The sequence below is a fragment of the Octopus bimaculoides genome, chromosome 7 (assembly GCF_046866305.1).
Source record: "Octopus bimaculoides isolate indiv1 chromosome 7, ASM4686630v1, whole genome shotgun sequence".
Classification (NCBI taxonomy): Eukaryota; Metazoa; Mollusca; class Cephalopoda; order Octopoda; family Octopodidae; genus Octopus; species Octopus bimaculoides.
This window is the reverse complement of record NC_142934.1, coordinates 106,127,743-106,153,857: the sequence shown is the minus strand read 5'-3', so window position 1 is coordinate 106,153,857 and position 26,115 is coordinate 106,127,743. Positions and strand designations below refer to the sequence as shown.

Here is a 26,115-nt window from a genome sequence, read left to right as displayed (position 1 = left end):
ACCTCTCCTCACACACTACACCTGCTTCTCTCTCGCTCCATTCCTGCAGTCTACCCAACCCACATATCATTTCTGTCATCCTCCCCTGTTAATTAACTGTATCATAATTACTATCCTGCTTCTGTTCTACCTCACCCCCTGCTCTTTACTCTTCTGCATCCTTCTGTCATCCTCCTCTTATCCGCCCTTCAACTCTACCCAATCTTTACAGGTGTTACCTACCTCCCTTCCTCTCCCCCTTATACTCATGCAAACCACCACTCACCCACCCATTTACACTTCTAGTTATTCTGTCTCCACTCACTTCTGTTCACTTCATACCTTGTGGGGCCTCCTGGATACCGCATTACCATTATTTATCTCTTCGTAGCTTCACTGCAAGAACCTACTCCTCTCACCCCCGCACCTTCTCTTATACTTTAACCCACTCATCTCCTAGCATAAACTCACACACCCCTCAAGATCTGTAATCTGGTGAGTCGCATGGCAGAAAAGCACCCAGTATGCACAATAAAATGGTTGGTGTTAGGAAGAGCATTCAGCTGTAGAACTCATGTGCAAAAAGGTAAGGTAGAGGTTACCTTCTCGAGTCACATTGACTCATAATGGCTGGTTTCCTGGTTTCCATGGCACGTAATTTCCCTACCTAGACAGAACGCTGATCCATCGCAGGATTACTCATTTTTGCCAGCTGAGTGGTCTGGAGCAACATGGAATGAAGTGTTCTGCTCAAGAACACAACACGTCACCTGGTCCAGGAAACGAAACTACAATCTTACAATCGTGAGTCCAACACCCTAACCACTAAGCCACTTGCCTCCACCTCATTCAAAAGCAGACTCTGAAGCACAGTTCATTCCTTGGACCCATCAGATCCTAGCAAACCATCCAACCCATTTCAGTATGGACATTGAATGTTGATGATCATCTGTCTTTTACTTGTCTCAGTCATTAGATTGTAGCCATGCTAGGGCATTGTCTTGAAGAACTTTTAGTTGAACGAAATCAGCCCCAGTACTTTTTTTTTTAAACCTGGTACTCATTCTATCAGCTCTCTTTTACCAAAAGGCTAAGTTTTGGGAGTGTAAACACACCAACACTCGTTGTCAAGTGGTGGTGAGGGACAAACACTCACACATGCGCACACACGCACACACACACACATACATATCTGTATGCGTGTGTGTGTGTGTGCTTGCCACATAAAAACCACTGGTGCTGGTGCCACTTAAAAAGCATCCAGTACACTTTATGGAGTGGTTGGTATTAGGAAGGGCATCCAGTTGTAAAAACCAAGCCAAAACATACTATAGAACCTGGTGCAGCCCCTGGCCATGCCAGTTCCTGTGAAGCTATCCAATCCACGCCAGCATAGAAAATGGATGTTAGATGATGATGATGATATATACAATGGGCTTCTTTCAGTTTCTGTCCATCAAATCCACTCACAAGGCTTTGGTTGGTCCAAGGCTATAGTAGAAGACACTCACCCAAGGTGTCACACAGTGAGACTGTTTCCCACACCATGTTATTAGGAAACAAGCTTCTTACCACACAGCCACACCTACACCTGATGATGACTTCAGCTTCGAGTATTTATATATATATAAATTAGCATGGACTACTGAGCACATTTTATGAAAATGAGACTACCATACACACATAAAAAAAACAAAAAATAGTTAAAATATCTTCTTAGTATATAATAGTTCAACTAATAGTCCTCTTGCATTCTGGTGTGTATTGGAGCGTTTGAGTGACATTAGACCCCAATAAATACCCATAAATTAAATGCATCTATCTGGGCCACGATCGTGGTCTGTCAACCTGTGCCTGATGGCCACAATCATGGCCCATCGTGCTTTATGTGTTAAGTACATTGACTACCTCTCTACTATTCAGTTTTCATGCAACAGGTATGCCTTGGTATTTTTCTATAGTTGTACTTTAAATAACACAAAGCTTCTTTCATTACTAGTAAAATAATAGTAATTAAGTTATTAAACATGCTAAAAATTATGAAAAGCTCTACATGAAATTTTTTTCTTGATTAGAATTATTTAAATTACCTTCATCATCATCATCATCATCGTTTAACGTCCGCTTTCCATGCTAGCATGGGTTGGACGATTTGACTGAGGACTGGTGAAACCGGATGGTAACACCAGGCTCCAGTCTGATTTGGCAGAGTTTCTACAGCTGGATGCCCTTCCTAACGCCAACCACTCAGAGAGTGTAGTGGGTGCTTTTACGTGTCACCCGCACGAAAACGGCCACGCTCGAAATGGTGTCTTTTATGTGCAACCCGCACAAGCCAGTCCAGGGGCACTGGCAACGATCTCGCTCGAAAATCCTACAGGAGCCAGTCAGGCGGTACTGGCAACGGCCACGCTCAAAATGGTGCATCTCCTGTGCCACCCGCACAAGAACCACTGGCAACGATCTTACTTGGCTTGCCGGGTCTTCTCACGCACAGCACATTTCCAAAGGTCTCGGTCAGTAGTCATCGCCTCGGTGAGGCCCAATGTACGAAGGTCTTGCCTCACCACCTCAGCCCAGGTCTTCCTGGGCCTACCTCTTCCACGGGTTCCCTCAACTGTTAGGGTGTGGCACTTTTTCACGCAGCTATCCTCCTCCATTCTCACCACATGTCCATACCAGCGCAATCGTCTCTCTTGCACGCCACAACTGATGCTTCTAATGTTCAGCTTTTCTCTCAAGATACTTACACTCTGATGGGTATTCACATTGACATTACACATCCAACGGAGCATACTGGCTTCATTCCTTGCGAGCTTACGTATGTCCTCAGCAGTTACAGCCCATGTTTCACTGCCATGTAGCATGGTTGTTCGTACGCATGCGTCATACAGTCTGCCTTTTACTCTGAGTGAGAGTCCCTTTGTCGCCAGCAGGGTTAAGAGCTCTCTAAACTTTGCCCAGGCTATTCTTATTCTAGCAGCTACACTTTCAGCGCACCCACCCCCATTACTAACTTGGTCGCCCAGATAGCGGAAGCTATCGACTACCTCTAGTTTTTCACCCTGGAATGAGATAGAAGTTGTTTCCTGTTTTTTTGCAGTCTTTATTGCACCTGAACATCTGCCACAAACAAAAACTAACTTGCTAGTTAACCTGCCTTTGATGTTGCTGCACCTCTTATGTGTCCATAGCTTGCACCGGGTACATCTTATAGAGTTACTACCTACTCCTTTTCTACATACTGAGCAGGGCCATCTACCTGAAGGGGTTTGTGTTTTATCTACCTTCCTACTTATTAGGATTTTGGTTTTAGCTAGGTTGACTCTAAGGCCCTTCAATTCTAGACCTTGCTTCCACACCTGAAACTTCTCCTCTAGTTCTGATAGTGACTCCGCAATTAGGGCAAGGTCATCAGCATAGAGGAGCTCCCAGGGGCAACCTGTCTTGAACTCCTCTGTGATTGCCTGGAGGACTATGGTAAATAAGAGGGGGCTGAGGACGGAACCTTGGTGGACCCCTACCTCTACCCGGAATTCATTGCTGTACTCATTTCCAACCCTCACCTTACTGGCAGCATCTCTGTACATGGCTCACACAGCTCTCACTAACCATTCTTCTATCCCAAGTTTCCTCATTGACCACCAGATAAGGGATCGGGGGACCCTGTCAAAGGCTTTCTCCATGTCAACGAAAGCCAGGTACAGAGGTTTATCCTTAGCTAGGTATTTCTCCTGCAACTGTCTCACTAGAAATAAGGCATCAGTAGTGCTTTTACCTGGCACGAACCCAAACTGCATCTCATCTAAATTGATTCGCTCCCTAATTAGTTGGGCTATGACCCTCTCTGTAACTTTCATAACCTGATCTAACAGCTTGATGCCTCTGTAATTATTTGTATCTAAAGCATCACCTTTACCTTTGTAGCAGTTGACTATGATGCTGCTACACCAGTCATTGGGTATGACTCCTTCGTGTATCACCTGGTTCGTAATACGGGTGACTAGGCTATAGCCAACACTGCCAGATATTTTGAGCATCTCTGCAGTGATTCCTGATGGGCCTGGGGCTTTCCCGGTCTTCATACTCTTAATTGCTTTATCTACCCAGGTACTATCAACTCGGATAGCTGGTCCCTCTATTGGGTCGACATACGGCAGGCTCTCTTTCTCCCATTCATTCTCTTTATTAAGCAATCTATCGTAGTGGCATCTCCAGACCTCTTTCTTTGCATCCTCATTTAATGCAAGCGTACCATCATCCATGCGAACACATTTCTCTCCTACAACATCACTATTCTCTCTCCTACACTGTCTTGCAACACGAAATACCTCGAGTCTTTGGTCCTCACGGCGCAGAACATTGGCAAATCTTTCCTTATCTGCTTCCCCTCTGGCTAAATAAACCTGTCGCCTAGCCTCCCTTCTCGCACATTGGTACAATTCCCTGCTACCACCGTTCTTCCAGTCCTTCCAAGCCTGTTTCTTTTGTCTAATAGCCCTGTCTACCTCCTTGTTCCACCACCACGTTACTCTGGGTCGGGAGGGGACCTTACACAACCCACAAATCTGGTCGGTGGCTTTCAACAGGTTGTCCCGCAGAAATCTCCAATTGTCTTCCACGTTGTATGATGCTATATCCCCTTCTATTTCGTTAAATGCTTCAAGTAACTTGTCTCTAAGTCTCTGTCCGTTTGCAGGGTCTTTAAGCTTCCACACCCTTCTCCTCCAAGCCTGTCTAATTCTGGGCACCCATTTTGCCTTGATCCCAAAGTCGCTATTAAAAAGTTATTGTAAAGAATCATATATGAATTTCACTTGTCTTTTCAGCCATTCTGTGAAATCTACTGCTATCGTATCACAGAATACAAAAGTATCTGACTTCAAAACTCCTTATCGTAAAACAGGCATTTCCCTGCCAGACAATAAAAGACATATTAAAGCAAGATCGATCTTGGACAATAAAGATAAAGAATCAATGAACAAACCTATATTTAAAGGTTATCAACCTTCAGCTTGCACATCATTTTCTAAAGAAAGCATTTGTTCCAATAACAGTAGTAATTTCAAATCACTTCCAACAGACATGAGTACAACACTAAGTTCTGACAAAAGTGATGCATCAGATATTGAATATTCAGAGGTTTCTGAGGATACAGCTGCAGAGAAAGTTACATTGCCTTATATAAAATTTCCCAAATCATTTTCCTGTCAAGATCTATCATCAAATACAACTGGAAAGAAACATGAAAATGTAATTCCATGTAATATTAATGAAATAACAAGAAAATGTTTAGCCTCAAAAAGTTTGGGAGATACTGAAATAAGAAGCACAAATCCAGCTTCTACCAAGTCTGAATGCATCACAATTTCTTTGTACCATGAAAAACAAGATTCTAATTACCCTGAAAATTGTCTAAACCATTCAGAAACTGGGCTTAGTGCACCTTGTCATCAAAGAAATAAAAGTGAAGAATTACCTATTAAAGATCGCAAAATTCATTGGAATATTAATAGTGATGATATAAATCCTGAAAAAAATGATCCATCTCTCTTGTCTTCCGCTGTAGCTTCCAACTATGAAAACAAGAATTCAGAATTTTCCAAATCTGAAAATTTGATTAGTTTTCAAAAAGCTCGATGTGATCAAGATACTATAATAATGAAGAAAAAAAATAAAAATATCCAACCCAACATTGGTTTATTAATGTCCCAGAAACAATCAGAAAGACAACACAAGATTTTGGACTTCTTAAAAGACACTTCTTTCGTTCAATATTCACATCAGCAGGTTAGTTGAAATAATTTGTCTTTTGTCAGCTTAAAAACCTTGACCTATCTTACTGACACTATTCACGCAACATCTTTCTGTCGCTAAGTTATAAACATATTCTCTTCTGGTGATATGTTGACGTGCTGGCTCTTCACTTAATGCTCATTTTATTCTAAAGAAAGTCTTTTTTATTCAGAGAATCTAAAATAGTAACAACTATTGTGTTGTATACATTAACTAGATAGATATATGCTTGTTTGTGTGTGCCATCATCATCATCATCATCATCATCATTGTTTAACATTCGCTTTCCATGCTGGCATGGGTTGGACAGTTTGACTGAGGATTGGCAAGCCAGATGGATGCACCAGGCTCCAATCTGATCTGGCAGAGTTTCTACAGCTGGATGCCCTTCCTAACGTCAACCACTCTGAGAGTGTAATGGGTGCTTTTACATGCCACCGGCACGAGGGCCAGTCAGGTGGTACTGACAATGGCCACGCTCAGATGGTGTTTTTTACATGCCACTTGCACAGGAGCCAGTCCAGCGGCACTGGCAATGACCTTGCTTGAATGTTGTTTTTCATGTGCCACCGGTACAAGTGCTAGTAAGGTGAAACTGGTAACAATCACACTCGAATGGTGCTTTTTACGTGCCACCTGCACGGGATCCAGTCAGCAGCTCTGGCAACAATCACGCTCGGATGGTGCTCTTAACGTTCCACTAGCACGGATGCCAGTCAAGCGGTGCTGTCATCAGCCACATCAGCAAATTTGTGTATATACATATGCATGTGTGTGTGTGTGTGTTAAATAAAATGGGACAACAAAGCCAAGGCAGTGTGAAATTTCTAATACATTTATAAAAAGAAAGGTAGTCTTACAGCTGTTTCAGGGATATCATCAGAGATTATATGAGAGAGTTAATAGAGGGAAATAGTAGAGCTCCCTCTATATAACTCTCTCATATTGTCTCTGATGGAGGGATATCCTTCATAACTCTGAAACAACTGTAAGACTACCTTTCTCTTTATAAATGTCCTAGAAATTTCACACTGCCTTGGCTTTGTTGTCTCATTTTATGCAACATATACTTGCTGACACAACCCACACTAGACTCCTCACTTATACTATTATCGAACCAGGAGACTAACTACAGTCATTCCATAGCACTTACATAGCGTTACCTGCCATTTCGGGTCTTCTGGATACCAAACCTTTTCGCGTGTGTGTGTGTGTGTGTGTTCTAAAAGACAGTTGTCCAAAGTGTCATGCAGTGAGGCTGAACCTGAAATCATGTGATTGGGAAGTAAACTTCTTACCACACAACCACATGTGTACCTGTAAGCCACAAGTCTTTGGTAACTATACATATGTGTGTGTGTGTGTGTGCACATCTGTCTATGTATCTACATATTCATATATAGAGAGAGAAAGAGAGGCAGACAGACAGATAGATATGCATATATACAATATATGTGTCTACTATAGCAGACACTTGCCAAAAGTGTCACACAGTGTGGCTGAATATCTGTCTACTATATAGAAAGTTTAAGATAGTTCTTACTCTGCTCAACAGAGATAATTATAACATAAATTCCAAGGAGTACCATCTACACATTGTGATGCTATGCATACGATAAGGAATGTTATCATTCAAGGCAGCAGTATATAGATAATGACCATGTAGTGTTCACTATAAGATTCATGTATTTGAAAAGATTACTTTGATTGTGCAATTCAATTCATAGAAACTTTAACATAGTGAAACTTTTGCATGTCTTCTTCTGCCACAACATATACTGTATTTGATAACATACAAGACATACTTTTTTTTCCTCAAAAACTGTTTCCGAAAAATTCACTCAGAGTCCTATATGCAAAGCTGGGTCTCCATAGGCTTCAATGCACAAAAAGCATTTCCTGAATATGCACTACTGAAATCAGGATGTGTCTTTTATGCCATCAAATACAATATAGACTTACACATTATTGAGTTCTCCCTTATTCTTACTTATCATCTGTTGCTAAGCATTACATTCCACTCAGTCATACACATATGATTTCTCTAAAATGCATTGACTTCTAACTTTTCAATTTCTTAATTTACAGCTTTTTGCTTTTGGTGTACGACAAAGTGTTTTAAACATCAACTCTACAAATGCGGAGAATTATCATTTTCAACTGTCTGACTTCTACAATATTAGCTACTTTGATAAATTTGTTATTGGTGATGGTGCATTACTGGTACCCAATGACTCAGGAAGTGCTGGCAAAAAAGAATTCTTTAGGTGAATGTTTCATTATTTTCATTTCTTGATTCCATTTTTGTTATTTCTTCTGTGACTTCACATTTTATAAGAATATCATTTAACAATTTTCTGTAACATGTTTTAAAGAAATATTCAGTTTCCTACTATCTTCAGTTAGTTATTGTTAAGCTGTGTCTATAATCACAAGCATGGCCTATATAGCTGTAGGCATGGCTGTACTTTAGATGCAAGCATGGCTGTGTGGTTAATAAGCTTTCTTCCCAAGTATGTGGTCTTGGGTTCAGGCTATTATATTCAACAGCTCTGGGTCAACCAAAGCCTTATGAGTGGATTTGGCAGACAGAACTTGAAAGAAGCTTGTTGTGTGTGCTAATGTATTTGATTATGTTTGGGCATCTTAAAAAATCACTGAGCTTCAAATGGTCATGTAGGCTTATTCCTTGTCAACAAATCATCTGCTGGCTTGGCACCTTTGAAAATGTGTGGAATAAAAACAACCCTTAATTGGAAAATAGATAAGGGTTAGCAACAGGTAAAATGCATGACTACAAAACAAATGCTTCAATAATATATTCATCTAACCCATGTTAGCATGGAAAACAGGCATAAAATAAATGAACTCCACTATAAAAAATGAAATTCTATGAATACTTAAGAATATGTTTTAAAAAAGAATTGCTTCAAAATTGCTAAAATATTATTCTTATAGTTTGAATTTAAAAATTCAGTTGTTTACATATGTCTTTCTGTACTCAGACATCACACTAAAATAATCCTTTCTCCTATAGGCGCAAGGCCTGGCATTTTGGGGGAGGGGACCAGTTGATTACATTGACCCCAGTGCGTAACTGGTACTTAATTTATTGACCCCAAAAGGATGAAAGGCAAAGTCAACCCCAGTGGCATTTGAACTCAGAATGTGATGAAAGAGGAAATAACGCTAAGCATTTCGCCCGGCATGCTAACGATTCTGTCAGCTCACCGCCTTACATCACACTAGAATAATGACTGCAGTATGCCACTGTTAAAGAATTAAAATGTTATACCATAACTGCTTCATTTAATCTGTAGCTGAAAATTTTGATTAAATATAGCTGAATCACTTGTAAGAACAACTGAGAAGCCCTTATACTCCTGTTAATAAATTTTGTACTGATTCTTCTAGAAGATACAGTGAGAAGTTTTCCTGGTGTTTTTTCTCTCACTATTTATTGGTTAAAATGGCAAAAGAGCTAGTCTTTTCAAGTGAACATATACTTCGTTTGTCTTTGAATATTCAGATATTTTTTTAAGTTAGACAATAATTCTTTATGTATCTCATAAGAAATGACTTTGTCTTCTTCAATGTAGGTTTCATTTCTAAAAGGTTAAGAACGTATTCAAGAAACCTAAGGTTCTTTAACAGTTAAATGAATTTAAATTTTGTCTTGAAGCAAAAATGTCTGTGACAGACTTTACCTAATGAGCTAGTTTATTTCCTTAACAATTTCTTTTATAACAGAAGTTATTATAGTTATGAAGCAGTATTACTTTTACTGTTTCTATCTTGTTCTATTGTATTCCTGATTGGCAATATTAGGAGACACTCTTTTTGGTTTATATTTGAAGTCTGATATTTCTAATCCACTTTCTTCCACATATTGGCAGTCATTGCCTCCGAGAGGCCCAACGCACAAAAAAGCCCAATGCTCAAAAGGTGCTTCAAAGGTCTTGGTCATTACCTTCGTGAGGCCCAACACTCGAAAGGAGTTCAGCCATTTTTCCTCCATGAGGTCCAACGCTCAAAAAGTGCTTTTTACATGCCACCGACACAGGTGCCAGTTATGTGACACCAGCACCAGCCATGACTATGATTTCACTTATCCCCTCTTCTCTTTCTATTTATTTCTTTATTGCCCACAGGGGGCTAAACATAGAGGGGGGAAAACAAGGACTGACAAAGGAATTAAGTCGATTACATCAACTCCAGTGCGTAACTGGTACTTATTTAATCAACCCCAGAAAGATGAAAGACACACTCGACCTCAGCAGAATTTGAACTCAGAACATAATGGCAGATGAAATACTGCTAAGCATTTCTCCCGGCATGCTAATGATTCTGCCAGCTCACCACCCTCTTTTTTTTCTCTTATCACCACTCCCCAATCAGACATTCTCATTTACCACCCTACCCTTTGGTGTTGATATAGCCAGATGTAAAGTACCATTTTCTCAAATAGCAGAACAGCCTATCATGATACTAATTGATTTATAACTCCCTAAAAATCTAATTTTAGATGTTTTGATGACTACAATCTCCCTATTGTGTTGAATGTGTAGATAATGGGGTCACTACTTTCATTTATCCCACCCCACTATTCTAGCCTATGCTAATTTCTGGCTTGTCTGTTGTTGTACTGTCCTATTTTCATTCTGCCAAAAAATTTAGCAGCAGAATCATTGTAAATATTTGCTCTCTTTTTGTGATATGACTATGTCTAAATATCTAACTTGTCCTATATGCTTGCGGTCTATGCGGTCATCTGATGAGAACGGGGTTTTCTTTGTAATGATGTAATGCTTTCGATGCTCAAAACGGCTTTAACGAATTGACACTTATTACATCTTTGTTGCTCACTTACACATATATATACATACATATATATGTATGTATTATATATATACAAGCACACACACACACACATATATCCTCATTATCATCATTGTACATGCTGGCATGGGTTGGATGGTTTGACCACGCTGGAAAGCTGCACCAGACCCCAGCCTGATTAGGAATGGTTTTCTACAGCTGCATGCCTTTCCTAACGCCAACCACTCCGAGAGTGTAGTGGGTGCTTTTACGTGCCACCAGCACAGATGCACTTGGCTTGATGGGTCCTCTCAAGCACATATATTGCCAAAGGTCTTAGTCACCAACCATTGACTCTGTGAAGCTCAAAGTACGAAGATCATGCTTCACCACCTCGTCCCATGTCTTCCTGCGTCTATCTCTACCGCAGGTTCCCTCCACAGTTAGAGATTGGCACTTCTTTACACAGCTGTCCTCATCCATCTGCATCACATGACCATACCAGTGCAGTCGTCTCTCTTGCATACCACATCTGATTCCTCTTATGCCTAACTTTTCTCTCAAGATGCTTACACTCTATTGAACATGCACACTGACAATGCTCATCCAGCGAAGCATACTGGCTTCATTTCTTTCAAGCCTACGCATGTCCCCAACTGTTACAGCCCATGTTTCACTGCTATGTAGCATGGCTGTTCGCACACAGGCATCAAACAATCTGCCTTTCACTCTGAGAGAGGCCTTTTATTACCAGCAGAGGTAGGAGCTCTCTGAACTTTACCCAGCCTAATCTTATTCTCACAGCTATGCTCTCAGAGTTTATTTTCTGCCTATTTTCAGCATTTATTGTACCTGTACATCTTCCACATACAAAATCTATTTTCCCTGTTAACCTTCTTCATCACTTTCCCACTTGGACACATGTAGATAAAAAAAAAATACATACATACATACATATATATATGATGGGCTTCTTCAGTTTCCATCTACCAAATCCACTCACAAGGCTTTGGTCGGCCCGAGGCTATAGTAGAAGACACTTGCCCAAGGTGCCACACAGTGGGACTGAACCCGGAACCATGTGGTTGGGAAGCAAGCTTCTTACCACACAGTCAAAAATTATCTGCACCATTGCCATAACATATCTTTATTATTGTCACTCAGCCTTCTGTGCAAGCATGCTTATAGATGGTACTATTGTGGTCACATGGTCGAAGTTTGAGCGGTCCAGAGGTATGATAGTAGGAAGGGATGAGATCTGGGCTGTAGGCAGGGTGTTCCAGCACCTCAAACCCCAATTAGTTAATGGTTTCAATGGTCTGGGTGGCAGCATGTGGGTGTGCATTGTCAGGCAACAACAAAACTTTCTTCAACAACAGGTTTCGGTATTTGGTGCAATTTGCTGGCTTCAGTTCGTTGGCCAGAAAAGCACTGTATATTGCACTATTGATCGTACATCCCTTTTCCAAGTAGTCATCCAATATAAGCCCTTTTGAGTCCCAAAAAAGGCTTAGCATCAGCTTTCCCTTGGAAGACTGAGTTTGAATTTCTTTGTCATTGACAAGCCACGATGTTTGCACTCCATACACTGTCTTTTGGATTCTGCCTCATAATAATGGACCCACGTTTCATCTCATGTGACTATTCTGCTCAAAAATTTCTTGTCCTCATTGTTGTAATGATCGAGTAAATGTTGGCAGACCTCAAGATGTTTGTGCTTGTGCTCTGCAGTAAGCTCTCTTGGCACCCATCTTGCACATACTTTATGGAAACTGAGTTCATCGTGAATGATTTGATGGGCAGAACCACAACCAATCTGCAGATAACTCATTAGTTCACCATTACCATTTCTCGAGCTTGCTGTATCTTCTTGTCAGTGGTGGAGATTGATGGGTGTCCTGCTCTCTTTTCGTGTGTCATGCTTGTCTGGTCAGTTTTAAACTTCTCAATTCACTGATACACACTTCTATGTGGTAGTGTATTGTACTAAAAGCCTCCAATGAATTTCAGCACTTGACACACCTTCTAACCGGAGAAATTAGATCATTACTCTTTGTTCTTCTTTGGTGCACATTGCTAGTGAAGTGGCCATTTGATGGGCAGAAGTAGAGAGGGGCTATTGTAAAGCCAGAAAGAAAAGTGACATTAGTTCTTGACTGGTGAGGGAGTGTGGCCTGATAGTTAACCTGTTGGGGTTAAGATCCTAAAGTTATGAGTTCACTTCCTAAACCAAGCAGTATTTTGTGTCCTTGAGCAAGGCACATCATTTCACTTTGCTTCAGTCTACTCAACTGAAACTGGATACCAGCCTAGTGCTAGTACAGCCCTCTCTTCCTCCAGCTCTCATTCTTGATGTTCCACTTGTGCGAGGGGAGAGGTCTGTATCTGCCCTCAGGCACAGATTCCTCATCTTTTATCTCTTTTTCAGTTTTCTTCTTTTTCTTCTTATCTCCTTTTTGTGTCATGCTAGTTAGATTTGAATTCATGCATATCCCATTTGCTTTGTATAAATATAACAGTTTTGGATACATTCTTCTTGTGATACAAGTCTGCTGAAGTTAGTTTCCTGCTGTAAGGATTAAATTTTATAGCAACTGATGTGTGAGAGTCAAAAAAACTGGTTGGGAACAAACTTAATGGAGAAAATTGCACTTAACTGTTTGCTAGTTCAAAGCATTTTCATAAGTTTGTCCTAAATATCCATGCTTGTTTTCAGACTTTTAGCTAGCTTGTGTTTCATATGTTCAAAAGTTTTCCTTTTGTTAATGTGGTAGTTGAAAAAAAAAACGGAAATGTATAAGATGATATCAAAAAGTTCCCAGAGTAGTTATGTTTAATCAGAAATAACTTATTTACCTAAGTGTTAACATCATCTCCTTCAAAATAATCACCTTGCACTGTATTACACTGGTCCCAGCGTTCCTACCACTTTTGGAATCCAGCCTGAAAGTCATTTCCCATAAGCAAGTCGAGAACTTTCTACGATTCACTCTTGATCTTGACAATGTTGTTAAAACAAAGACCTTTGAGCTGCATTTTTGTCTTAAGGAAGAGATAGAAGTCTGCAGTTGCTAAATCTGGTGAATAGGGCAGGTGCAGAAGCAATACCATGTTGTTTCTGGCAAGAAACTCACGAGTGAGGAGAGCTCAGTGACAGGGTGTATTGTTGTCATGAAGATTCCAGTTCTTCACACTCCACAAATCTGGTCACTTTCGCTGACCTCAAATGCTTCAAAACATCATTGATTGTCCTCTGACAATCTTTATGCAGAAGCTGATGAATTTTCTCCACATTTCTGAGGATGATACTTGTGGCAGGTCTTCCAGATTGCTCATCAGCTTCCAGGGACGTTCTTCCGCTTTTGAAACAACTCTCAAAACATTGCGTATGACCCATTGTTTCATCACCGTAAGCTTGTGAATTTCTTAAATTTCTTAAATATTTAGTCATGAAATGATTCAGAAATCCTTTTAGCATTTAACACCATCACCCTGTCACCTTTATCATTTTAATGTTCACTTTTCTTTGCTCAAATGAGCAAGATGATTTTCATTGAGGCAGGGTTTCTGCAGCTGGATGTCATTTCCTGTCCCCAACCCTTAGATGTTGTCAATTAAAGGAATATTTCCTTTTAGTCATTTGAAAATGAACAGCACAAAGACTAGAAATGTTTGCACAGAAGATTGCAACTGAACAACACTGCTTGTATGGTGATGACATCTGTTTACATTTAGCACACAGTATCACAACAAGCAGAATCAAACACATACACACACACGCACAGAGATATATAACAGGCTTTTTTCGGCCTCCATCTACCAGATCCACTGACAAGGCCTTAATCAGCTCATAGCTGCAGCAGAAGACAATTACCCAAGGTGGTACACAATGAGATTGAACTCATGCTCTTTGTGGTTTTGCTCTGACACACCATCACTTCCATCTTATCTTCATCCTATTCTCACCCTCATAGGGAAGATACTTAGCAGGGTAACCATGTATCTTCTCATAGCAAGATGCCTGCACTTGTCCTTCTAACATACTTTAACTCCCCACCCCAGCACCTGATATAAAGCCACTTCCCTACTCTCAAATTCTCCCACCACTTAGTCAAAGGTGCTTTTTCATTTTGCTTTGTCAGGTCCTTTCAGACCATCTTATTCATGCCAGTGTGGAAAACAGACATTAAATGATGATGATGATGATGACGACGATTCTATTTTTTGATTTTTTGATAACTGTTTTCGTTTTTTTTTTTTTACCCTTTTGCATTCAGATCATTCTTAACAATTGAATCTGTGGACCCTAATCTGATATCCAGAGCCTGGTTCTTTAATCATTACCGCTGGGTTATCTGGAAACTAGCTGCATATGAAGTGACTTTACCCACTTTATTTGGTGGAAGGTGAGTTGTAATTCTTTTGTAATAAATTATTATCAAATTGTGTTCATGCATTCTTTGCTGACTAGTGTCTTCTGTTCCAATATTCTAAATCCTTGAGCAAACATAGATCAAACATTTGTCCCTAATGATTTACCAATGGCTGCAGTAGATTCTCAAAATTAATTTTTAAAACTTGGAAAGGTTTGTTTACAAATTCTTCTCAATTATGGTATGTACAGCCTGGTTTTAGAATAGATACACTGTGCCCCTACATGTTGTAAGAGGTTGCTAAAATGGTTGGTGACAAGATGGCATCAACCCATAAAATTCTGCTTCAGATAATCTGCTCAACCTATTCAAGCATGGAAAACTGAGCTTAATGCAATGATGCCAGCACACATAGCAACTCTTTTAAACCATTCTCAATTTGTAATCTTCCAGTTCTGCTCATCCTGAATATTTCATTTTTATTCATTTAAATGACTATCACAATTTCCAAATTAAAATCTTTGACTCCAGTTTAAGAATAACTGATAGAATGCCATCAGAGACACTGAATTTGTTAATGTTCAAAGAAAGAAAAGCACTAGGCCAACCATATCAAATTGTCAGTCTTAGCTGCAAAGTGTGATATATCTTTTTATCATTTTACCTGTTTCAGTCATAAGACAAGCAGCCATGCTAGTGCACCACATTGAAGAAATTTAATCAAACAAATCAATCCAGAGCTTTTTTTTTTATTATTATTATTATATTTTTTTTTGCCTGGTACTTCTGTTGGTCACTTTGCTGAACTACTGAGTTATGGAGACATAAACACACTAATATCAGGTGTCAAGTGGTGGGAAGTGGGGACAAACACAGACACAAAGACACCCACCCAGATAGATAGATAGATAGATAGATAGATAGATAGATAGATAGATAGATAGATAGATAGGAAGATAGATAGATAGATAGATATGTTTCTTTATTAGCCACACAGGGCTCAACACAGAGGAGACAAGGTACAAAGTAGAGCTTTTCTTTTTTGGAAGGGGAAGGAAAGAGAGAAAAAAAAAGAAATAGGGGGGGGGGTAGATTTTCTATCAAAAGGGTTCATAAAGAGAAAGAGGGAAAAAGTGGGGGAGACAGATAGATAGAGATAGACAGACAGACAGACATGTAGTGTTCTTTCAGTTTCCACATCTACCAAAATCACTCACAAGGCTTTGGTCAGCCTGTGGTTATTGTAGAAGACACTTTTCCAAGGTGGCATGCAGTGGGAATGAACCATGTTGTCGGAAAGCAAATTTCTTACGACACCGCCATACCTGCACCTGTATTTTTTTTTTTCTCTTATCTATTTCAGGACCACCACCTTGTGTTGATCCTTAAGATTAAAAATCTCGCTAATTTTTTTTTTCTCTCTGTGCTAAATGTGTAACTTAGTGACATTGGGTATAGGAGACTTTAATAACATTACTGTTCAAGGTTTTAGTTTTTCTTTTTTTTTTTTATGTGGTGTATAGTGTTTCTTTAACAATTCAAGGGAAATTTTGACAACAGGTTGATTTATTGTGTTCTTTGTTGTACTTAATATGCTCATTGAATGCAATTCTTGAAATGGTTTCACTGTTATGCCTGAATAAATTTAATAGTTCGTTTGTTAACAAAAAGGTTTAAAAAAAAAACAAGAAATATTCCTAACGAAGTTGATAATATTCTTACGCATAAGCGTGGTTGTGTGGTTAAGAAGTTTGCTTTCTAATCGCATTATCTTGAGTTCAATCTCATTGTGCAGCACCTTGGGTAAATGTCTTCTATAGCTCTGAACCAACCAAAGTCTTGTGAGTGGATTTGTTAGACAGAAACTGAAAGAATACACACACACACACACACACACACACACACACATTCTTTTATTTGTTTAAGTCATGTGACTGTGACCATGCTGGAGCACCACCTTTAGTTGAACAAATCGACCCCAGGACTTATTCTTTGTAAGCCTAGTACTTATTCTATCAGTGTCTTTTGCTGAACCGCTAAGTTATAGGGACATAAACACACCAGCATCGGTTGTCAAGCGATGGTGTGGGGGACAATCACAGACTCACAAATATATATATATATATATATATATATATATATATATATACACAACGGGCTTCTTTCAGTTTCCTTCTACCAAATCCACTCACAAGGCTTTGATCAGCCCGAGGTTATAGTAGAAGACACTTGCTCAAGGTACCACGCAGTGGGACTGAACTCAGAACCATGTGGTTGGTAAGCAAACTACTTACCATACAGCCCCTCCTGCACCTGTATAATATATATTTACAGTAAGTTAATTATATGACCAATCATAAGTGACTGATTGTTTTGCATTCATAAAGTGCTTAAGCTTATAGCCGACTCCAAGTATAACAAGTTGTCTATAAAGCTAAGCACTTGTAAAACAATTTATCACTGTATGACTGGCCATATAATTAACTTCCTGTAACTACATTATTGGTCTAACATTTACAGTGTGCTTCTTTTTCAGATATATGATCCACTGATGTTATATATTTGTGTGTTTATATATACATATATATACATATATATATATATGTGGCACATAAAAGACACCATTTCGAGTGTGGCCGTTTTCGTGCGGGTGACACGTAAAAGCACCCACTACACTCTCTGAGTGGTTGTCGTTAGGAAGGGCATCCAGCTGTAGAAACTCTGTCAAATTAGACTGGAGCCTGGTGTTGCCATCCGGTTTCACCAGTCCTCAGTCAAATCGTCCAACCCATGCTAGCATGGAAAGCGGACGTTAAACGATGATGATGATGATGATGATATATATGTATATAATGATTTCAATAAAAGGAAGGTTGCAAACTTGCACAAACGTTAGCACGCCGGGCGAAATGCTTACCAGTTTTTCTTCTGTCTTTATGTTATGAGTTCAAATGCTGCCGAGGTTGACTTTGCCTTTCATCCTTTCAAGGTCGATAAATTAAGTACCAGTTATGTACTGGAGTCGATCTAATAGACTGGAGCCCTCCCCCAAAATTTTAGGCCTTGTGCCTAGAGTAGAAAAGAATATACTCTTTCTTTTACTCTTTTACTTGTTTCAGTCATTTGACTGTGGCCATGCTGGAGCACCGCCTTTAGTCGAGCAAATCAACCCCAGGACTTATTCTTTGTAAGCCTAGTACTTATTTTATTGGTCCCTTTTGCTGAACCGCTAAGTTACGGGGGTCATAAACACAACAGCATCAGTTGTCAAGCGATGTTGGGGACAAACACAGACATACAAGCATATACACATATGCATACATACATACATAGCTTTCTTTAATAAATTTTATCCTGAAAATCACCTGCATAAATTAAGCAGGTGCGCAAATTACATGGCTTTTTATAGAATTTCAACTGTTAGAGTTATTTTCGCATTTTACCCATAACAACCCTTAAACAGGTAAATAGTATTTTCTTTAACAATAGATCCACTTATTTCCATTAGTGACTTATTCACCAATATACCATGAATGACGATGCCTTTCATGTCACTTCAGCCAATTGACAGGTGCTACGTGAAGAACTTTCCAGACTTACTTTCAATTGTTATTATCTCATATCTGATTAGCCTGTTATTACGTAACATGCTTCACGATTTTGGTATATATGCCTTATTGGTATTTCCTCCTAAGTTCTATATACTCTGGGAATGCATTAAAGCCCTTTTCAGGGCTACTTTCTTTGAATTGTTACTATCAGGTAACTAAGTTGCATGTTATTACATAACTGACTTCACGATTTTGGTATTCATAACTTATTGGGATTTCCTAAAAACTAGATCCTATGTAAGATAGTTCAATATTATCTGTAAATGCACAAAAACCATTTTAAGGGCTACATACTTTGTATTGTTACTACTGGATTAGTGAATCAATTACGAGAACAGAACCAGGGGATAAGCCCCACTTTTCCAGGAATTACTGGGTACATCAGCTAGTATATATGTATATCTGTGTATATATATATATATATATATGACATGTAAAAGCACCCACTACACTCTCTGAGTGGTTGTCGTTAGGAAGGGCATCCAGCTGTAGAAACTCTGCCAAATCAGATTGGAGCCTGGTGTAGCCATCTGGTTTCACCAGTCCTCAGTCAAATCGTCCAACCTATGCTAGCATGGAAAGCGGACATTAAACGATGATGATGATGATGATGATATATATATATGTGTATAATGAGGATGGTTACACCCTGCTTAGTTCAATTTCTCACGTCATCAAACTCTTTCGCCTGATATTAGTTCAATTATCAATAATTGCAATTACATTTACCCTAATACTTGTCCACTGAATTCAAACTGTTTAGTGAAAAATGCTACTTATTATGTACAGTACACACCAACTTTTCTCATTTCTATTCCTTTTAACAAACACTTAAATCACCCTATCATTCATGCTAAGACCTAACCCAAAACAATGATCCTCACTATTCAACATCATTTAAGACTTAAAGACTAGAGATAAGTAATACCTCCTAAAATGGAACATTTTATCAAAAACAAATTCATATTGAAAAAATATTAGACATTGTAGCCTATGCACAACTGAAAGCATAGGAATCCTTGTTTGCCAAAATCCTTACACTCAACAAACACTACTCTCTAGGAATGGTATCCAGCCATAGAGACCATGCCAAAACAGACATGGAGTCCGGGCAGCTCTTCAACTGACCAGCTCCTGTCAAACCATTCAACCCATGACAGCATGGAAAATGGATGTTAAATGATGATGATGATGGTATCTACATAAATTTCCCTACCCACAATAAATTTCATAGTGCCTACATAGAACTTTTAAGACTTTTGAACATTACAAGCATTTTACCTTACACTAATAGTTAATATCTAATTGTAGCTGCTCAGACGTTAGTGATACCCCCACACTAATTACTTTATTTTATGGCATATAAGATATACTTTTTACTTAGAAATCCCCCAAAGTGCTATATGCAAAGTTGGGCCTCCCATGAGCTAATTTGTTAACACTCATTACTATAGGCTAATTATAATCTAAACAGTATCTTCTACCTAGCCTGATTCCATAATAATAATATTTACTTAAGCATCACCATTATTATTGTTGTTGTTATTATTATTATTATTATTATTATTATTATTATGATTATTATTATTATTATTATTATGTTTTTCTTTTCTTCTTTCTTCAAATTTTCTTCCATTTCTTTGCCGAGCGTTTTCCGTACACCTAGGGCAGAGAAACTCGTTGTATGCATTCCCAGTTTACACTCGCAAATTATTATTATTATTATTATTATTATTATTATTATTATTATTATTATTATTACTATTATATATAATGAGAATGTACCATTTAAGCAGAGCATGCAAGAACATTGGAACAAAAGGTTGGGAGAACCACATCATGGCCTCACACTCACAGGAGAATGAAGTGGTCCACCATTTGCACAGGTGCATAAGTAAGTGGGACAGTTTTGGGATTATCTAAGAAAGGCTGAAGTATTTGTGAAATCTTTTAAGAAGTGTGTGCTAATAACATTCCAGACAGCACAACAGATGGTGCATTATTTAAAGGCAATAATATCAATAGTCATATGAGCAACAGGGATAACGGGTTTATAAGATCCGATGATAAGGATTTTCCTGGCTTTGAAAATGATTAAAGTTTTTCTTACTTTGTTTTGGTTTGTGTTTGATTGTTGTTGAAGACTGCTTTTTGTATGTATTCCTTGTATTTTCTTGCACGTTTTATTACCGTAATCATATAAGATATTTTCGCTGTCGTAATTTCTTGCTTCAAGTTCAACTGTACTGTTAACTTTTTTATAGTGGCTGTGTGATAAGTCGCTTGCTTACCAACCGCATGGTTCTGGATTCAGTCCCACTGTGTGGCACCTTGAACAAGTGTCTTCTACTATACTCTCAGGCCGACCAAAGCCTTGTGAGTGGATTTGGTAGACAAAAACTGAAAGGAGCCTGTCGTGTGTGTGTGCTTGTGTGTCTGTGTTTGTCCTCCTCCATCACTTGACAACCTGTATTGATGTGTTTGCGTCCCCATAACTTAGCAGTTTTGCAAAAGAGACCGATAGAATAAGTACTAGGCTTACAAAGAATAAGTTAAAATTTCGATACTCCGTATTGACTAAAGGCGGTGCTCCAGCATGGCCGCAGTCAAATGACTAAAACAAATAAAAGAGTAAAGAGTAATGTTTTCTGTAATAAATAAGATATCTTAGTAATGTTTTGCAATACACTGCTAGATTGCTTTAGATATTACATGCATTAATACACTAGAAACTTTTTTCTTGAATATACACTGCTGAAATTGGTGGTGTTTTATATTCCCATGCATCCTTTATGCCATCATATATTTTACTCTAATGCACATTTCTGAACATTGTCATATTTTACATAAAATGCACCTGTGTTGGCGTCATGTAATTAGCATCCAAGCCAGCCCCACATAAAGAGCACTTGTGCTGGCACCTTATAAGGAGCACCCCTGCTGGGACCGTGTAAATAGCATTAATGCCGGTGCCATATAAGTCGCACCCATGCTGGTGCCACATAAAGTGCACTTGTGCTGGCACAATGTAAAAAGCATTTAAACTGGTGCCACATAGAAGCATCCAGTTCACGCTGTAAAGTGGTTGGTGTCAGGAAGACTACCCATCTGTAGAAACCAGCTGACAGGGATCTGGTGCAGCTCCCATCAGACCACATGAAAAACAGACATTAGATGATGATGATGATGAATTACTGTCCTATATACTATCACAATGCTTTATCTGTTTCCTACTGATCCTTTATATATAGATAATTTCTTTAGTAGCTCACGCTAAAAGGAATTCGTCATGCTCACACAAATTATTCTAAACATTTAGATATTATTTATCTTTTACTTAACCTTACCACTGCTAGACCACCATAATTTGCATGACATACTGCATAACATGTTTCAACAAATTTTCACTGAGTGCTCTAATACTTACTTAATCTTTCCTGTTACATTACACATTACTTTTAACCTTTATGTGAATCTACACATACTTGTAATTATTCATTTATTTACTGACTCATATTTATCTTGCTAATACGTTTTCCTTAGTTTTTAACCACTTTCCCTAACGCTTTGTGTTTTCTGTGATTACTCCTATACTCTACTTCCTTCATGTTCCATTATTAAAGTACACCATCCTAATACCTATGTCTGTTTGCCCATTTAATTTGCTTGTGGGTATGTGTGTTTGTAACACTCATATAGACATATATATAGTCTACATTCTTGTGCTGCTTTCATTAGACTCTCTTTCAAACAGTTAAACCACACATGCTCATTCGCACACTTCTAGGTTATCAACTCTTCTTAACTTATCTACATCCTCTAGTTTTCATACTCTTCTCTAACATAGATTTTTCTTGGCTAGTTTCTTATTCTAACCACTTAAATCTCTATTTTATATGAAGTTTGTTATTCTGAATGTTAATATTGTGTTCAGTCTTATCCAACTAGGAACACCCATCTGATAAAACAGTGGTCTTTATTCTTTATTTCAGTGTTGTCAGCTTAACACTTACATTTATATACATATATACACTACACTCTTGGAGTGATTGGCGTTAGGAAGGGCATCCAGCTGTAGAAACTCTGCCAAATCAGATTGGAGCCTGGTGCAACCACCTGGTTCACCAGTCCTCAGTCAAATCATCCAACCCATGCTAGCATGGAAAGCGGACGTTAAACGATGATGATGATGATGATGATGATATGTACGTTTGCTTGTTGATATAATGGTATATATGTATGCATCGTCATTGTTTTAACATCTACTTTTCCATGCTTGCATAGGTCAGAGTTTACTGAAGCAGAATTTCTGCAGTGGTATGCTCCTTTGTGTTGCCAACTATCACCTATTTCCAAGTATCCATAAGGGGACTGCGCAGCAACCAGAAGTTGCCCATTAATCCTAAACTCCTGCAACACATGCATGTCTTGTGGCACACAGTCATATGTGTTTGCACGGTCTACAAAGCAAGTGTATGCCTCTTGGCAATATTCCCATGATTTCTCAAAGACCTGCTGTAGAGTGAATATTTGGTTCATCATGCTGCATCCAGCATGAAAGCCACACCGTTCTTCAGTTAGCTTGGGTTCAACAATTTCTCTGCATCTTTTTCCCAAACACAGTGTAGGCTTTGCCCAAGGGTTTCTATAATCAGAGTTTCCTCTCTCTCTCCCTCTATCTCTCTCTCTCCCCCTCTCTCTCTCTCTCTCTCTCTCTCTCTCAAATTGGGATTATCACCCTGGATTGCCATGCCAGCCAGAGAATACCTTGTCTGTTTATGGCTTTTTACATCTCAGGACAAAAGTCGGCTGGTTTGGCTGGGCTGGCATCCTGGAAGGTTGCACCAAGCTCCAGTCTGATTTGGCATGGCTTTTTTATGGCTAGATACCCTTCCTAGCGCCAACCACTCTGAGAGTGTAATAGGTGCTTTTATGTGCCAATTCATCTACAATAATTTATCTATGTGGTTGTAGGTCGCTGTACATGAATTGTTGCTGCCAAATTCACAAGGGGGCGACATTAAAACCTACAAGATTCTGAGATCAACTGCAAACTTCTGCAGAAAAGAGTGATATTGAGAGACTATATCAAAAGAAAAGTGGGATGAAAAGGTTTAAGGTTAGTACAGACAACCTCCAAGTATCATACGATATTACTCAGCACCTACTAAATAATAGCGACAAAAATAGATCATGAATCAGTGCTAAGTCTAAGTGAGTAACATCCTACAGTTCTGCTATGAATTCCTCGAATAACACTTATTTCCTGATGATGATTCCAGTGATACAAGACTATCACATCTCAGCAAGGACCTTGAAGAGAAACACTGCATATTATGAAAACATTATGCTTTCTTTTATTCTTTTACTTGTTTCAGTCATTTGACAGCGGTCATACTGGAGCACCACCTTAAAGGGTTTTAGTTGAAGAAATTGACCCCAGGACTTATTCTTTGTAAGCCTAGTACTTATTCTGTCGGGCTCTTTTGCCAAACAGGTGTCAAGCGATAGCATGGGGGATAAACACAAACACATACACACACACACATATATACAACGGGCTTCTTCCAGTTTCCATCTACCAAATCCACTCACAAGGCTTTGGTTAGCCCAAGGCTATAGTAGAAGACACTTGCCCAAGGTATCACGCAGTGGGACTGAACCCGGAACTATGTGATTGGGAAGCAAGCTTCTTACCACACAGCCACACCTGCACATGAGTTTCCATAAACTTGAGGATGTTGATAATATTAACACAAAGTGTAACCTCTGTTCATCTCATGCTTAACTGTTAGTAAGTAACTAATCAACAATCTGGAAAAGCTAGAATTTTCGAGCAAAAAAAGGGACCAACTAACTTGCACTTTACAGATACCATTTGTAAGCAGAACAGTAAAAATATACAAGACTTTCCTAAAGTTTTATGTGTAACAGTTGGCATTGTTGTTGTCCAAATTTCAGTGATGAAGCTTCTGTTTCTTTATCAGAAATGAACCCCTTCTTTCTTGGAAGAATTCCAATTAATATATAAATAAAAGGAAGAAATGTACATATGTGTGATGCATGCATACATACAAACAAACATAAGCATATCCAAAGAAAAGGGGGCTCTCCCTCACACCAAGCACATTACGGTTCAGACTGGATCATTTCATTATACCACTGATTTCAGAGAAGTCACTTCCAGTAAAACTAAAGAGTCGCTTCTACTCTCTGAACACTTGATTCATTCTTGCCTTTTCAACATGGTTTTTTTTTACAGCTGGATACCATACCTAACACAAGGCATTGTACAGCGTGGGCTTCATACATTTTATCATGTCTAACAATCAAAACACGTTTTGTGTATCGTATAATCTTTTACTTTTTAGGTGGTAAGCAACATGTCTGTCCAAGCACATATTTATAAAAGAAATTATTTTGGCCTATCTGAGTGCTGAATTGTAAAATTGCTAATACAATGTTCTTGTGCAATACATAAAATATCAAACGAGAATTAAATAAACGTTGTTTAACCCTTTAGCATTCAGATTAGTCTGTCAAATGTAATGCTTGTTTATTTGCATTGTTTTCAATTAATCATGCATTATCTCATAGCTTTGAGATTTTCATGATGTGATTGCTTATTTTTAGAAGGACATTATAAGGTAGGTGTGAGAGGTTGTATCTGGCTAGTTTGAACATATAACAGGTAGAATATTAGGGTCAGATATGGCCAGTTTATATGCTAAAAGGTTAACCATATAATGATTTTTATTTCTTTTTTGGTATGAAACATTTCAGATGTCTCTCTCCTGAAATGGTTGCTCTTCAGCTCAAGTATAGATATGATCTTGAAATTGATAACTGTAAGAGGTAAAGTAAATCTTAACTTTTATATATCCTTGATGTTATTTAAAGATCTTTACTTTAAGATAAAGTTTGTAGAATACACTTCAAATGTTTTATAAAGATTTGTGTGCAAATAGAGAAACCACTTTTTAAACTATTGTTGTTGTTCATCATTTGTGGTGGTGGTGGTGGCGGAAACGGCAGCAGTGGTGGTGGTGGTGGCAGTGGGAGGTGATGGTGATGGTTTTACTTCCATTTTTGCTACCATTCCTCACCTCTTTGGGTAATCTCTGATCAAATAAGCAAGGCAATTGGTTGCAAAACTAGGAATAACCCTACAGATCTATTGTTTCAGGTATAACATGCCTCACCATACTGCCCATTCTAGCATGCAGTGATGAATAGTATCAAAGCAGTGTGACCGTCTGAACATGTATTCTCTCTACTCTCCACTCTATTTCTGTGCACCAGTTATTATTTTGCCCAAGGTCAGCCCTGATCAAACACACCTATGATCAAAAGCATCCCAAACATTAAAAAAAAAAAGCCTTCATGAATGAATGACCATGGGTTTGCACCTAGAAAATTACCCTCCAAGGCACAAGTCCGGGCAATGTTGCTTATGGAAGACTAGCAGTTGCCATGCATACCAGCCTCCCCTCTCAACACCACCGATGTTATCTAAGGGAAAGGCAAAGGGGCCGATA

At 38.8% G+C, this 26,115-nt stretch overlaps 1 protein-coding gene across 3 annotated transcripts in view; it reads left to right on the top strand.

Annotated features, from left to right (window-relative positions):
- The window catches only part of LOC106876073 (uncharacterized), a 143,285-nt gene that overhangs the window by 47,771 nt on the left and 69,399 nt on the right, over positions 1–26,115 (top strand). For all 3 annotated transcript variants that reach the window (XR_016242711.1, XR_016242712.1, XM_014924478.3), the window contains exons 11-14: positions 4,809–5,769; positions 7,864–8,042; positions 14,871–14,999; positions 25,361–25,432. Coding sequence is in view for 1 of the 3 variants with exons in the window: in XM_014924478.3 (XP_014779964.2) it covers positions 4,809–5,769; positions 7,864–8,042; positions 14,871–14,999; positions 25,361–25,432 (1,341 nt within the window). In the remaining 2 variants the exon portion in view is untranslated. The remainder of the gene's footprint in view (positions 1–4,808; positions 5,770–7,863; positions 8,043–14,870; positions 15,000–25,360; positions 25,433–26,115) is intronic.